The sequence below is a fragment of the Sapajus apella genome, unplaced genomic scaffold, assembly GCF_009761245.1.
Source record: "Sapajus apella isolate SASKATOON/1434 unplaced genomic scaffold, GSC_monkey_1.0 scaffold133, whole genome shotgun sequence".
Lineage (NCBI taxonomy): Eukaryota > Metazoa > Chordata > Mammalia > Primates > Cebidae > Sapajus > Sapajus apella.
In genome coordinates this window covers 3174052-3190029 of record NW_022437073.1, presented here as the reverse complement: position 1 = coordinate 3190029, position 15978 = coordinate 3174052, and the positions used below count along the sequence as shown (strand labels likewise).

The following is a 15978-nucleotide window of genomic DNA, read 5'->3' as shown; positions in this document are numbered from 1 at the left end:
CTTCATTTCTATCAGTTGCAATTCCAATTTTTTCTGATTGTTATGGCACAGATTTACTTCAAGATTTCCATACAATTACTAGCTCATTTCAAAAATTTTCTAAAGATATTTTAAGATTAGATGTCAACATTAAATTCATACTTAAAAGGTGTTTAAATATATACATATGTTTATTATAATTAGAATGTATTGAAATTGAAGCTTTTTCCAATTATCCAGATATTCAGTTGTTTAAGGTTCTTTGAAAAGCTATTATTTTCCATGTATGACTATTTATACATGTGTTATTTGTATACAAGCTCATGTATATTAACAATTTTTATTGACACTCTCCACCAAAGTTATAATTCTCTATTTCAGTCTCCAAGTTACATATTAAATATCCATATTACATTATTATCTTTTAAAAATATATACAGATAGAGCTATGTGTGTATGGATTGAATTTTCCCAATAGATTATTTTTCTTCAATCCCACAAGAATACTCACCATCTGACCTGCTATTCAGTAAGAAATAAGTAAAATCTGTTTTAAGGAAGCAAGTAACATATAACTGCCTTTACATTGACTTAATTTCTAATTTGGGTGAATTTCTTAACCTTTTTTTTCAAATTTAAGTTCATATGTTTCCACTGAATTCAGATATTTTAATTAACAAAAATAAAACAATTTATGAAGATGCTATGAGACAGTCGTTAATAATTTACAACTAAGACTATTTTCCTGCTGTAATTATGGAGTAAGTATTGACTCAACAAATACTAACTTTCGTCGTCTTGCACATTATGCTTGGTGCCGGCAATACAGTGTTGAATACACATGTCATCTAAAAATAGATGAACAGGCATTTCTGGATATATTAATACCTATGAGAACTATTGCCTGAAAATGAAAAGCAGGGACATGTTCACAGATTTGGATAAGTTGATACATTTTGAAATGTTTGAAAGGAATAGTCAAAAATCAAACAACATAAAACCAGCTAATCTTTGCTTTACGCTGAGATTCCTTAGTTTTCATTGTTTTACCATTTTTTTTTCCAAAAAGATATACAAATATATTGGAACATTTCTTGGAAACAAAAGCATTTTTTATAATGTTTACTGTTTAGGAAACTAAGACATTAAGTGATTTTTTCAAAGATAAGCAATGGCTACAATAACTTTGGTGGGATACAATTCATAAAATCCTCTTTCTGGGTCTTCTGACCCTCAATGTACACCTTTTTTCATTAGGTTCAAGTGGGTCTTTGGATTCATCTGCATGCTACTAGCATCATAGTTCACTGTTGACAATGATTTTATTTTTAGTAGCGTAAAGAAGAAAGTGTCATTAGGTGCCTTTTTATTCCTTTATTCCTAGCTTTCATATTTAGATGTTGAAGGAAATTCCATCAATATGGTGCAAATGACATTCCTGAAACTTCTGACGGCCTCTGCTCGGCAAAATTTCACCTACCACTGTCATCAGTCAGTAGCCTGGTATGATGTGTCATCAGGAAGTTATGACAAAGCACTTCGGTTCCTGGGATCAAATGATGAGGAGATGTCCTATGACAATAACCCTTTCATAAAAGCCCTGTATGATGGCTGTGCGGTGAGTATAAGTTCTGCTTGCCTTCCTTCAGAGATGAGAGGCAGCATGTCACCGTTTCAGTTTGGTCCTAAGCCAGATTTATCTAATGAAATGGATGTCAGTTGTTATTAACATTTGATGCTTAATATTGACATGTTAAACTACGGTATGCGAGAAGCCGGTAATGTTAACACACACACAGTTATACACAGACACTCTCAAACGGTCTTAAAGACATTACAGAAGGTAATCTTGGATTATATGTTATTATTCCTGATATTTGAATTATATCACAGCTAGGTATTCCTAAAATGAAAAAGAAAATAAAAAACTTTATGTCATTTGCCTCCTTATTGGTGATTTTAAAATTACATATAAATGAATCAGCATTATATCATTTATAATATCAATAATTTTAGCCCTATATTTTGTTTATAAAAGCTTAATTTGTACTATATCAGTTTGAGATCCACTGTCATTTTTATCTCTATCTTCTAGAACTATCTTTTCACACACTTAAGAGTTTATATAGCAAAATAATAAATAGGTCCCTAAAAATTTCATTGCTTTAGCTGAGTATTGATGACTGCAGAGAAATCACAATTATAAATAAGTAAGTTCATGCTTTCATCAAAATGAGCAGAGTACAAGTAGAGCGAAGAAGAGAGAATAAAGCAAATTAATGTAGCAAGAGTTGGGAAAAGCCTTTCCAATGTAGTTTATTGTTAAATATTCATAAAATTAACACACAGCAGAAGACATTTTTTGGCTTGACCTTCTGTATTATAGTTCTGAACCTGCATTCAAATTTTCTGTAAGAGAATTTGGATATGTATATCTTAATTTTAACTATAATGGTAAGATGCATTATTTATATAGGAGGGACTGGGTGCCGTGGCTTGCCCCTGTCTACCAGAACTTTGGGAGGCTGGCAAATCACCTGAGATCAGGAGTTCAAGACCAGCCTGGCCAACATGGTAAAACCCTATCTATGAAAAATACAAAAATTAGCCAGGCATGGTGGCACACACTTGTAGTCCCGGCCACTCAGGAGTCTGAGGCCAGATAATGACTCAAACCCAGGAGGCAGAGGTTGTGGTGAGCTGAGATTGCACCACTGCACTCCAGCCTGGGCAACAGAGCTAGACACCATACATATATATATACACATATACACACACACACACACATATATATATGTTTATATGAAAATACGTATATATATGAAAATACTAATATCAATATTGTTATTAAATTGTATTTATTAACTCAAGGTTCTTTTTAACTATGAAATATATTGCGCCATCATAGTTAAGTAATTACAGCTAAATATTAAATGTAGTTGTCAATATTCAAAATTTAAAACTTTGTCAATGATAAGAAGTGTTACTACACAGGTAATAGCAAGGTTGTTTTTCTATTCTCCTCTCTCTCAGCTTCTTACCTCCACTTGGAAGCCTAAGAAAAAGTAAAATACATTTAAGAAATATTAAATGACTGTGTAACTTTTTATTTCTGCTTTATTTTCCAGTCCAGAAAAGGCTATGAAAAGACTGTCATTGAAATCAATACACCAAAAATTGATCAAGTACCTATTGTTGATGTTATGATCAATGACTTTGGTGATCAGAATCAGAAGTTCGGATTTGAAGTTGGTCCTGTTTGCTTTCTTGGCTAAGATTAGGATAAAGGACACATGAAATCAACAGAAAATATAACTTGGTGCCACCCACCCATTTTGTGCCACATGCAAGTTTTGAAAAGGATGGTATAGAAAACAACTTGCTACATAAACATGTACCATTTAGGAAATATTGATGCCCTTGTGGGGGCAGTATCACATGGCAAAAGCTTTGAAAATCGTAAAGATATAAGTTAGTGTGGCTGAGATGGAAAGGGCTGATTCTTGATTCCCAATTCTCATCTCTCCTTTTCCTATTTGAATTTCTTGGTGCTGTAGAAAACAAAAAGAGAAAAATATATATTCATAAAAAATATGGTGCTCATTCTCATCCATCCAGGATGTGCTAAAACAGTGTGTTTAATAAATTGTAATTATTTTATGTACAGTTCTATACTGTTATCTGTGTCCATTTCCAAAACTTGCACGTGTCTCTGAATTCCATCTGACTCTAATTTTATAAGAATTTCAGATCCATCATGGCAATAAATACATGTATTATGAAAAAATAAAGTTGTAATTTCTGATGACTCTAAGTCCCTTTCTTTGGCTAATAATAAAATGCCTTTGTATATATTGATGTTGAAGAGTTCAATTATTTGATGTCGCCAACAAAATTCTCAGAGGGCAAAAATCTGGAAGACTTTTGGAAGCACGCTCCGATCAACTCTTCTCTGCCGACAGTCATTTTGCTGAAGTTCAGCCAAAAATATTATGCATTTTGATGCATTATTCAAGGCTATACCTCAAACTTTTTCTTCTCAGAATCCAGGATTTCACAGGATACTTGTATATACAGAAAACAAGCAAATTTATATTTTTGGGTAGGGAAATGTGTGTAAGAAAATATATGAACAAATCAATGCTTCCATCAAGCAAACAATCATATGTATAATTATTTTCTACCTTATCTCATCTCATTGTTTTCAGCGTGCTTCAATAATGCAGGTTAATATTAAAGATGGAAATTAAGCAATTATTTATGAATCTGTGCAATGTTAGATTTTCTAATCAAGTTCTTGAATTTGATTCTAAGTTGCGTATTATAACAGTCTCGAATATTATTTTACCTGCCCAAAAAATATTATTTCTTTCCTTTCAAGATAATTTTATAAATCATTTGACTTACCTAATTGCTAAATAAATAACGTATGGTGGACTGTTATTAAGAGTATTTGTTTTAAAAGTCATACTTATTCAAGAAAATCTAAACAATTTTTTTCCACTATGGTATTTACTTTAAGGTAGCTTGAAATAGCAATACAATTTAAAAATTAAAAACTGAATTTTGTATCTATTTTAAGTAATATATGTAAGACTTGAAAATAAATGTTTTATTATTTCTTATATAAAGTGTTAAATTAATTGATACCAGATTTCACTGGAACATTTTCAACTGATAATTTATCACGAAAGAACATACCTGTAATATTGAAATTAAAACATGAAATTTGTCATACAGAATTTCTTTTATTTTTGAAATTGAGTTTGTAAATGTCCTTTTAAGAAGGGAAATATGAATCCTATAAATAAACTCAAGTCTTGGCTACCTGGATTGGTCATTTTCTTTCTTAAATAGGTTCCAAATTATTTTCAATTGCAGAAAAAGCTTTTGATTCTTTCTTGACCATCCAGATTAGAATAGTTTTACACTTCTGATCAAACATATTACTATTCAGAGAGTAGTTGTCTAAATCCCCCACGTGCATAAAAAGTCAACAGAACATGATAATACTAAATTTATAAAATAAAGGTAGAGTATACTTAAAATTTCAAAGAGATATATTTGTAATTAAATATTTTACAAAGTCTTGAATGAGTGTTTTTATTTCAAAATTAATAATATAATCAGAATTTTTTTATTTGAAATATATTCTCTAAAACATACATTATTTTTGTATCATGGAAGAATTGTACACATTGGAAAATGTACTTTAATGAAAGTATAGCAATAACAATATTTGACATATTTGCCTGCATCAGGGATGCAGTGTTAACCATTTAAACAAAACAGTCTTTAATTTGGCACTCAATAGAATGAATAGATAATTGAGTGTCTATGCTTTTCTATTCTTTTCATATATGAGTATCGTCTTCTGCAGGACATGGGATTTTTTTCTATCCTTTATGATTGATTTAATCTGGACAAAAGAAAGCTCACTAAAATAGAAAAAGCTTATTAGATGGCATTTTAATACTGGCCATGTATTCATATGAAAAATACAAAGAATAATATTGACCTTGAAGGCAGGGTAAATCATGGACATAGTGCACATGAAATTTGATCTAAGTCTCTTTAAGAATTAAAACAAACACAAAGTACAGAAGTCACTATAATGAGTAAAGATATTAGAAAAAATTATTAATTGTATTAAAAAGTTGACACGTGAAAATACCAGGAAATCTCAAAATTGTCAAGCTTATTTTGGCAAATTTTACTAATAATATGGTCATATGAACATATTTCTAGGAGATCTCCCAGGGTCTTAAATGGAGCCCATGCAAAAGAAGTGTCCTGGAGCTTAGGCTTTATGAGTTTCATATTAAATAGACAGCTTCATGCTGGATAACTGTAAAGCATATGAGTTACCTAAGGGTCTAGCACAATATCTGGCATATATCAGCTATAAAGAAATTGCTGCTGCTCTTGATTTATTTCTGCTGCTGTTATCAGCACAGTATAAATCCCTTTCTAAAATGTAGCTAGTAACAACTGTGCTACCCAATATCATAGAACTTTTACAAAGATTTCATTTTAACAAAGTAAATATTATACAAATTGCAGGATCACATAGCGCCAAATCATCAAAGAGACTTATATACAAGCTTTACAAATGATTTGCAAAAGATAGCAAAAAAGAACAGTAGCATAAGCCGTTTTAATATCCATCAAGTCTTAATTCACCAAACATAGATAATTAAATCTTCTTTTTCTGTATTTACCAAAATGTGTTTCACTTGCCAGAGGATGAGTTTAATAGATTTTGGTGTCTCTCAGCTTTGTTACTTTGCTAGTGTCATATCCTTGTACTGGCTGTCTGATTAACTATTACTCAGTACAGCTGGAGCCAAGAGATCCATAGATTGCAGAATTACTTACAGAAAACTTTCTTACAGAGAAATATCCTGCTTAAACCATTCCAACTTCAGTAAGCTCTACATAGCAACCCATGCAGGATCCTCATTTACTATCCATCTACTAAATCCATCTGTCGATATTTACAAGGAGATGGTTCAGGGTAAAACAAGAATAGAAAAAAAAAAAAAAGAGTTACAAACCCACACTTAACTCTTTCCTAAAATCTCAACTTGAAATAATTTCAGAAGTGTTTCATGCTATCGTAACTGGGACTTGTTCTACAATAACATTATAACGGTAGTTGTGTTTATAATACTATAGGTATGAGCTAAACAAAACCACTGTGGTGTGGTTTGGCTATGTCCCCATCAAAATCTCATCTTGAATTCTTACTTGTTGTGGTAGGAACCTGGTGAGAGGCAATTGAGTCATGGGGGAAAGTCATTCCAATGCTGTTCTTGTGATGTAAGTAAGTTCAAGAGATCTGATGGTTTTAAGAAGAGGTATTGCCCTGCACAAGCTCTCTCATTTTTGCCTGCCTCCATCCACATAAGATGTGACTTGCTCCCTCTTGCCTTCTACCATGATTGCGAAGCTTCCCCAACCACTTGGAACTGTAAATCCAATTTAACCTATTTATTTTATAAATTGTTCAGTCTAGGGTAGGTCTCTGTCAGCATGATAAAAACAGACTGATACACTACCTTGGTACCAGTAAAGTGGGGCACTGCTGAAAAGGTACCTGAAAATGTGCAAATAGCTTTGGAGCTAGGTAACAGGCACAGGTTGGAATGGTTTGGAGGGCTCAGAAGAAAGAAAATTATGGGAAAGTTTGAAACTTCTTAGAGACTTGTTGGATGGCTTTGACCAAAATATTTTTATGGTCTCATGTGGAAATGAGGAGCTTGTTGGGAATTGAACCAAAGGTGACTCTTGTGTTTTGGCAAAGAGACTGGCGGTATTTTGCCCCTTCAAAGATTTGTGGAACTTTGAACTTGAGAGAGATGATTTGGGGTATCTGGCAGAATAAATTTCTAAGCAACAAGCAGTCAAGATGTAACTTGGGTGCTGTTAAAAGCATTCAGTTTTAAAAGGGAAGCGGAGCATAGAAGTTTAGAAAATTTGCAGCCTGACAATGTTGATAGTAAAGAAAATCCCTTTTTCTGATGAGAAATTCAAGCCAGCTGCAGAAATTTGCATAAGTAACAAGAAGCCAAATGTTAATCCCCAAAACAATGGGAAAAATGTCTCCAGAGCACATCAAACATCTTCAGAGCAGCCCCTCCCATCACAGGCCCAAAGGCCTAGCAGGAAAAAAGTGGTTTTGTTTGCCAGGCCCAGGGTTGTCATGCTGTGTGTAGCTTAGGGACTTATTGTTCTGTGAGCCAGTTGCTCCAGCTGTGGCTGGAAGAAGCCCATGTAGAGAATGTGCCTTGAGGGTGCAAGCCCCAAGCCTTGACAGCTTTAATGTGGTATTGAACTTCCACGTGCACAGAAGTCAAGAATTGCAAGAATTGAGGTTTGGGAACTTCTGCCTAGATTTCACAAGATGTATGGGAACTCCTGGATGCCCAGGCAGAAAGAAGTTTGCTGTAGTAGTGGGGCCTTCATGGAGAACCTCTCCTAGGGTGATGCAGAAGGAAAATATGGAGTCAGAGCCCTTCCCCCCCTACATAGAGTACCTACTGGGGTGCTACCTAGTGGAGGTATGAGAAGAGGGCCACGTTTCTCCAAATCCCAGAATGGTAGATCCACCAACAACTTGCACTGTGTGCTTGGAAATGCAGCAGACACTCAATACCAGCCCATGAAAAAAGTCAGGAGGGAGGCTATACTCTGCTGAGCCACAGGGCAGAGTTTGCCAAGACCATGGGGGCCCACCTCTTGCATCAGTGTGGCCTGGATGTGAGACATGGAGTCAAAGGAGATCATTTTGGATCTTTAAAATGTGACTGCCTTGCTGGATATCAGACTTGCATGGGACCTGTAGCCCCTTTGTTTGGCCAATTTATCCCATTTGGAACAGCTGTATTTACCCAATAACTCACATTTTATCTAGGAAGTAACTAACTTGCTTTTGATTTTATAGACTCAGAGGCAAAAAGGGACTTGCCTATTCTCAAATGTGACTTTGGACTGTGGACTTTTGGGTTAATGCTGGAATGAGTTAAGAATTTGGGTGACTGTTGGGAAAGTATGATTGGTTTTGAAATAGAGGGCATGAAATTTGAGAGGGGCCAATGGTGGAATGATGTGGTATGTCTGTGTCCCTACCCAAATCTCATTTTGAATTGCCACATATTGTAGGAAGTAACTGAATCATGGGGGCAAGCCATTCCCATGCTGTTCCTATGATAGTGAATAAGTCTCATGTGATTGGATGGTTTTAAAAAGAGCCATTCCCCTGCACAAGCTGTCTTATTTTTTGCCTGCTGCCACCCACATAAGATATAACTTGCTCCTCCTTGCCCTCTGCCATGATTGTAAGGCTTCCCGCCACATGGAAGTGTAAGTCCAGTTACACCTGTTTCTTAAGTAAATTGTCAGTCTCAAGTAGGTCTTTATCAGAAGCATGAAAATGGACTAATACACGCTGATTCCTATTCTAAAATTACCTCTATATGTCTCTAAGGAAATTAAGTAGCCTATCTTTCCACAATGGGATAAATTCCTTTTTATGAAATCTAAAAAGCAAATCTTACATGTCAGTAGCAGGTCTTATTCCAGTGATAACACAGTGTAAAATAAGCTATTAAGTCTACTGACTTAATTCACCACCATATTATGGTGCATGGTGTAGCTAAACTATTTGGCTATTTTTTTGTCTCACAATAAATAAACTATTTATTTAGTTTTCTTTTGGGGCCCAAAAGAAAATTCACTTGAAACGATGGAAACTTCTTTGCTCAAACCTATGTGGGATGTCTAGACTTTGAATTAAATGGAACAAACAAATCCACTGCTTACAGATCCCTCCAGACTATGGTTCAAAGGTGTGTGTAACCAGTTCCTTAATAACACAGGTTTTGGTACTTTACCTATTTCAGGGAATTAAACAAAACAAAATAAAAATAAGACATAGTAAATAAATGGTTTAAGCCACTAAGTAAAAAAAAAAAAAAATTTCCCATAGCTACCATTTAATAGGTAAAAGTATTTTCAAGGCTGTGAAGCTTTTCATGCAATTTTTATGTAACTTTAAAGTTTCTTATTTATATAGAAAGAAACTAAGTTCATTTGTTAGATAAAATTACTACCTAGTTGTTTTTACAGAGTTTTGATGTTTTTACATCAATAGTTAACAGGGTTTGACTGAGTCTTCACCCAAATCTTATCTTGAATTGTGGATCCCATAATCCCAACACATTGTGGGAAGGACCTGGTGGGAGGCAACTGAATCATGGTGGGGGGTTTTCCAGAGCTTTTCTTCTGTAGTGAATAAGTCTCTGAAACGTAATGGTTTTATAAAGGGCAATTTCCTTGCACTTCTCTCTCCTGCCACCATGTAAAGAAAGATGTGATTGCTTTCCCTTCCACCATGACTGTAAGTTTCCTGAGGCCTCCCCAACCTTGCTAAACTGTGAATCAATTAAACCTATTTCCTTTATAAATTACCCAGTGTCAGGTATGTCTTTGTACCAGTATATTGGTACTTACAGAGTAGGGTACTGCTATCAAGATGCTCAAAAATGTGGAAGCAACTTTGGAACTGGGTAAGAGTCAGAGGTTGAAACAGTTTGGAGGGCTCAGAAGAAGACAGGAAGATGTGGGAAAGTTTAAAGCTTCATAGAGACTTGTTGAATGGTTTTGACCAAAATGTTGATAGTGATATGAACAATGAAGTCCAGGCTTAGGCTGTCTCAGATGGAGATGAGGAACATATTAGGAACTAAAGCAAAGGTGATTCTTGTTATGTTTTAGCAAAGAGACTGGGTGCATTTTGCCTCTGCCCTAGAGATCTGTGTAACTGAACTTCAGAGAGATGATTTAGGGTATCTTGTGGAAAAAATTTCTATGTGTTCAAGAGGTGACTTGGGTGCTCTTAAAAGCATTCATTTTATTCATTCACAAATATATGGTTTGGAATTGGAACTTATATTTAAAAGGGAAGCAGAGCATAAAAGTTCAGAAAAGTTGCCACCCAATAATATGATAAAAAAAAGAAAAACCCAATTATCTGTGAAGAAATTCAAGCCGGCTGCAGAAATTCACATAAGTAACAAGGGGCCATTTAATCACCAAGACAATAGGGGGAAATGTCTCCAGGAAATGTCAGAGGTTTTCACAAGAGCCCCTCCCATCAAAGGCATGGAGGGCTAGAAGGAGAAAAATGGTTTTATGGGCTGGGCCTTGGGCCTTGCTGCTTTGTGCAGTCTTGGGACTTGGTGCCTTGCACCACAGCCATGGCTAAAAGGGACCATTGTATAGCTCAGGCCATTGCTTTAGATGATGCAAGCCCCAAGCCTCAGAAGCTTACATGAGGTGTTGGGCCTGTGGCTGCACAGAAGTCAAGAATTAAGGTTTGGGAACTCTCGCCTAGATTTCAGGGGATGTATGGAAATGTCTGGATGCCCAGGCAGAGGTGTGTTGCAGGGTCAAAGCCCTCATGTACCTCTGCTAGGGCAGTGCAGAAGGGAAATGTGGGGTGGGAGCTCCCACACAGGGTCCCCACTGGGGAACTATCTAGTGGAGCTATGAGAAGAGGGACACCAACCCCAGACCCCAAAATGATACATCCACCAACAATTTATGCTGTATGCCTAAAAAAGCAACAGAAACTGAACACCAGCCCATGAAAGAAGCCAGGAGAGGAGCTGTACCCTGCAAAGTCAGAGGGGTGGAGCTTCCCAAAACAATGAGAACCCACCTGTTGCATCAGCATGACCTGGATGTGAGACATAGTGTCAGAGGAGATCATTTGGAAGTCTTAAGATTTGAGTGCCTCACTGGAAGTCAGAGTTGCACAGGACCTATGTCCTCTTCATTTTGGCTAATTTCTCCCCTTTGGAATGGATGTATTTACTAAATTCCTGTACCCCATTGAATCAAGGAAGTGACTCACTTGCTTTTGATTTTACAGGCTCCTAGATGAAACAGACTTGCCTATTCTCAGATGAGACTTTGGATTTTGAACTTTTCAGTTAATGCTGAAATGAGCCAAGATTTTGGGGGACGGTTGGGAAGGCATGATTGGTTTTGAAATGTGAAAACATGAGATTTGGGAGGGGCCAAGGACAGAATGATATTGTTTGGCTGTGTCCCCACCCAAATCTCACCTTAAATTATAGTTTCCATGATCCTCACATGTCGTGGAAGGGACCTGGTGAGAGGCATTGAATCATGGGGCTGAGTTTGTCTCCTGCTTGCCTCATGATAGTAAATAAGTCTTATGAGATCTGATGGTTTTATAAAGGACAGTTTCCCTGCATACATTTTTTTGCCTCCCATCATGTAAGATGTGCCTTTGCTTCTCCTTCACTTTCTGCAATGACTGTGAGGCCTTCACAGCCATGTGTAACTGTGAGTCCGCTAAACCTCTTTTTTAAAATAAATTGCCCAGTATTTCATATTTCTTCATAACAGTATGAAAATGAACTAATACACTAGTGAAAGAAATAAGAATGGAAGAAAAAAGCAATGATAATAATACCAACTCTTAAAGTATCATCTGTTTAACTGAAATTGGAAAAGCAATACGACTAACGTAAACTGACTTTTCATTGTAGATTTTGGATTAAATACTGGAAAATCTCTCAGAATTTTTAAGTAAATGTTTTCTAAAAATATATTCAGTGGGTTTCAAATCATGGAATAATAGAATGTCAACGCCAGAAAACATGGTGGTCATTTATTCATCAATTAATCAATGATCAAGTATATGATTCAGCATTATCATGTGTCCAGTTTTCTACAAAAAAAATGCCAGGTTTACAAGTGAATTGTAAGTTATCTTCACTATATCCTTATTTGTAGTCTAAGGGAAGAGATGTATTCATCACATTTAAAAAACCAGCTAATTATAATGTTTCTGACTATACAGAGATTTATAGAATTGAGAACTGAATAAGGGCCAGTTTATAAGTGTACCTTGTAAAGATGATGACAGGTCTCCAAGTGTTTGTAGGGTTTAGATGAGTGTGTGTGAAAGAAAATGGGACGATCACTTTAAGTAGGAAATCCATGACAGTATTCCAGGAGCATAAACATGGATAGCATGCAAAGAGGACAAGAACTCTAATGAAACAGCAGTCAGAGAAGGATACAGATAATGGACTGCTGTTTAAGGTTCAGTTATAATGGCTTTAAAATCATCCAAAAGAGCCTGGATGTTGTGCAACAGATAACTAAAAATGAATGTTAGCTCTTAAGTAGAACAAAGCCACAATGGAAGTCATCTTGAGAATGACAGTTAGCAGATTTTTCAGGATCTACCTAGTAGACATTCTGTCTATGTTGAATGAATCTGTGAGATGAGGCAGATAATAAAGACCAACTGCCAAGAGATTGTTGCAGATATTTAAGTGAGTGATAACACATATTAGCATTGCAGTAATAATATATGGATTATTTAAAATGAAGAAACAAGTATTAATCAATTTTTTAAAATTACTTTTTAATCATTTACAAATATTACAGGGTCATTCCCTAGATACATCTTAAAATAGTTATTTAGCCTTGAAGAACATATAACAAAATAGAAATCTTCTTTTTACTAAACTCTGAAAAGCCAAAAAGTCTCAATGAAATAAATGATATCTGGTAAAATTCTATTGCATGACTTTGTATCTTCTATTGTATCTCATATACTGTTGTAGAAATTACATATGAAAATAACTTGCATTACTTAAACAACAGATACTTACAATGTTTTGGGCAAGTGCCTGCCGCATATAAATAAAAGTTTGTGTACATTATCAACTGTAAAAGAGATGCATTTATAGAGTAATTAGTTGCTAAATTTAGTTATATATTTTAGTCTGCTAATGTTAAAATTTTCCTAAGTAAACATTGGAACATAAGGAATAACTAAATAGACTGTAAGTCTTGGAGACAATTATAAATAATTAATATTCATGATATTATCTAGTTTGAAAAAGATGGAGGCATTATAGCCACTAATTGTTTTTTTTTTTTTTTTTTTTTTTTAAGATGGAGGCCATGTTGACAACTGGTCTTGAACTCCTGTTCTCAAGCAATCCTTCTGCCTTGGCCTCCCAAAGTACGGGGACTAAGGTGTGAGTCACTGCACCCAGCCTCTACTTTCTTACACAAGATTTACTTTTCAATCTACTGCAATTCAAAGTATCTTCTGAACACTTGTGAAAGTTTTTGACATCACAAATAAAATACTTACCTAATCCAATGCGCATATTTTCAGAGATGACAATTTATCATGTCAAAATTTGCTCCCCTTCCTATGCTCCTTATCTCACTTAGTGGCACCACCACCCACCTTGGTGCCTGGGCCAAAGACATTTGGAGTAATTCTCTCAATTATTCTTACATATCTTCCGGGCCTGTTCTGTCCCCTTTATCTTTATTACCACTGAAATCACCTTTGCAAAAATAACAGTGAGAAAATTATAACAGTGAAAGAAATCTGACCTGGCCAACTCCATCTTGCCTTTAGCCTCCAGACTGACTTTGGTCATTCTTGGGCACTAGCCAAGCTAACTTTGGAGGGAAGTTAGTTTATATTTTAATAATAGCTCTTCCCAAAACCAACCCACCTTTATAAAACTAATGAAAGCGCACCAGACTATGAGGGTAAGAAGGGCCTGATTCCTGCCCAAGATACAGGCATAGTAAAATAATTTTCAGCTGTTATTGTGGAGGTCACAAGATTTGCAACTTCTCTAATTCCTTCTGTAAATGACATTACTACTGTAGAAGCTAAAACTGACATTTTGAGATGTGTTTTCAAGCCTTTGCATTTCTGATGAAATGGTCCCAAGAAGGCTGGTAACTTCTCTGTGACACTCACACAGAAGGGACTCAGGACACAAGGACCATTTCAACACCACTATGATTGTATTTTCAGCCAATTAGCAGGACTCACACCCTAGCCCTCTGCCTGCAAAACTGTCTTCAAGAAACTCTAGCCTCCAAATTTTGGGGAAGGCTAATTTGAGTAGTAATAGAACTCTGGTCTCCCTTTCAGTCAGCTCTACGTGTATTACACTCTCTTACTTTATTGCCATTCCCATCTTGATAAATCAGCTCTGTCCAGGCAGCAGGTAAGAAGAATCCATTCGGCAATTACACCACTGCTCAAGTTTGTGTAGTAATGCTTGTTCACTACACTATTTTAAAAGCTTGCTATGTGATTTTTTTACTTTCCTTATTCCCAAATCTAAGCTCCATATACAGTTCACTCCCCTATATAAAATTCCTCAATGGCTTTCTATCACCTACCATACTGACTTTCACTTATTCTGTTTTACCATGTGTAAAATATAAATTTTAAAAGCATTCCTTCTCTCTCTTTTTTATAAACACTCCACTCAAAATTAAAATAATATTTTGCAAATATATTGATTGTGATGCACCCTGGTATGTAATATTCCATTTTAAGGTATTGTATTTTATTTCAGAAAACATCAGTTGTACTCATTAAAGTGATCAATTACTTACTCTAGAAAACACTGGCCAAGGAAATAGATGTCAAACACATTAAATTGTTGAGTAAGACCACTTGAGTTACATTCCTTTCTATTCTGCCTCTGTCCAAGGTGGTTCATTCTGGTCTCCCATGTCCAAGTGCAATGTAATTTGGCATTGTGATGCTAGTTGAATTGTATGACCCTATTGCATGTAGATAGATTTTATCAAAAAATATGTTCATTGCAATGCTGTATCCAATATCAGTTAAAAATGAAAATAATATAAATGTTTGCTATTAAGAAATTGGTTTAGAAAAAGGTGAGGTACATCTGTAGCTTGAACAATAAAGTTGTTAAAAGCAGGTTTAGTAAATTTAATGACATGGCATGCTATTAATAATGTACTTCTCAGTGCAAAAAAAAATCTAAAAGTCTAGGAAACATTGTTTCATAAGTAATTTTGCATATATTGAAGATAAATGTTGCTTTATTTGTATATTTTGTTTTTCTAGTCATTTGAAGTCACTGAGAACAAGCTGTGCAAATACCCTAGCCTTGTCATGGAAATTAGTTATTTCCATATTAAATTCTCATTTGTAAAGCAAAAGAAGAGATGAATCATTAAATGAAAAACTAAAAAACAGTTGATCTTCAGGCTAATTCTGGTTAACTTCATTCAAATAGAGCAGCTGGAGGCAGGCTCAGTGGTAGGTTAGTATCATACACTGCATCAGTTACTACGCAAGCCTTCCCAGAAAGTATTGTTCACAGTAATGCAAATCTGTATCAAAATTACATGCATTGTTATCAGAAGCATTAGTATTACTGAAGTCTCCATGTTGTCTTTAAGTGGCACATCTGTGAACAAAAGGAAAACGGATGTGCAGATATACAGATCTTTGAAGAATCAGAAGAACTAAAGAGCCCAAAGGGGAAAGAGAGACACCTATTATTTTTTATCTTTTCTTCTTCACACAGTAATTTCTACCTAAAATTAATGAATGCTTTGCTTGAGAAGATCGTTTTGTGAGCAAAATAT

General features: G+C 35.3%; 1 protein-coding gene across 3 annotated transcripts in view; it reads left to right on the top strand.

Annotated features, from left to right (window-relative positions):
* Nucleotides 1-4806, top strand: part of COL11A1 (collagen type XI alpha 1 chain) — a 213456-nt gene extending 208650 nt beyond the window's left edge. For all 3 annotated transcript variants that reach the window (XM_032262929.1, XM_032262930.1, XM_032262931.1), the window contains 2 exons: nucleotides 1364-1597; nucleotides 3108-4806. In XM_032262929.1, the coding sequence (XP_032118820.1) occupies nucleotides 1364-1597; nucleotides 3108-3254 (381 nt within the window). In that variant the 3' untranslated portion in view covers nucleotides 3255-4806. The remainder of the gene's footprint in view (nucleotides 1-1363; nucleotides 1598-3107) is intronic.
* The last annotated feature ends 11172 nt before the right edge of the window (nucleotides 4807-15978 follow it).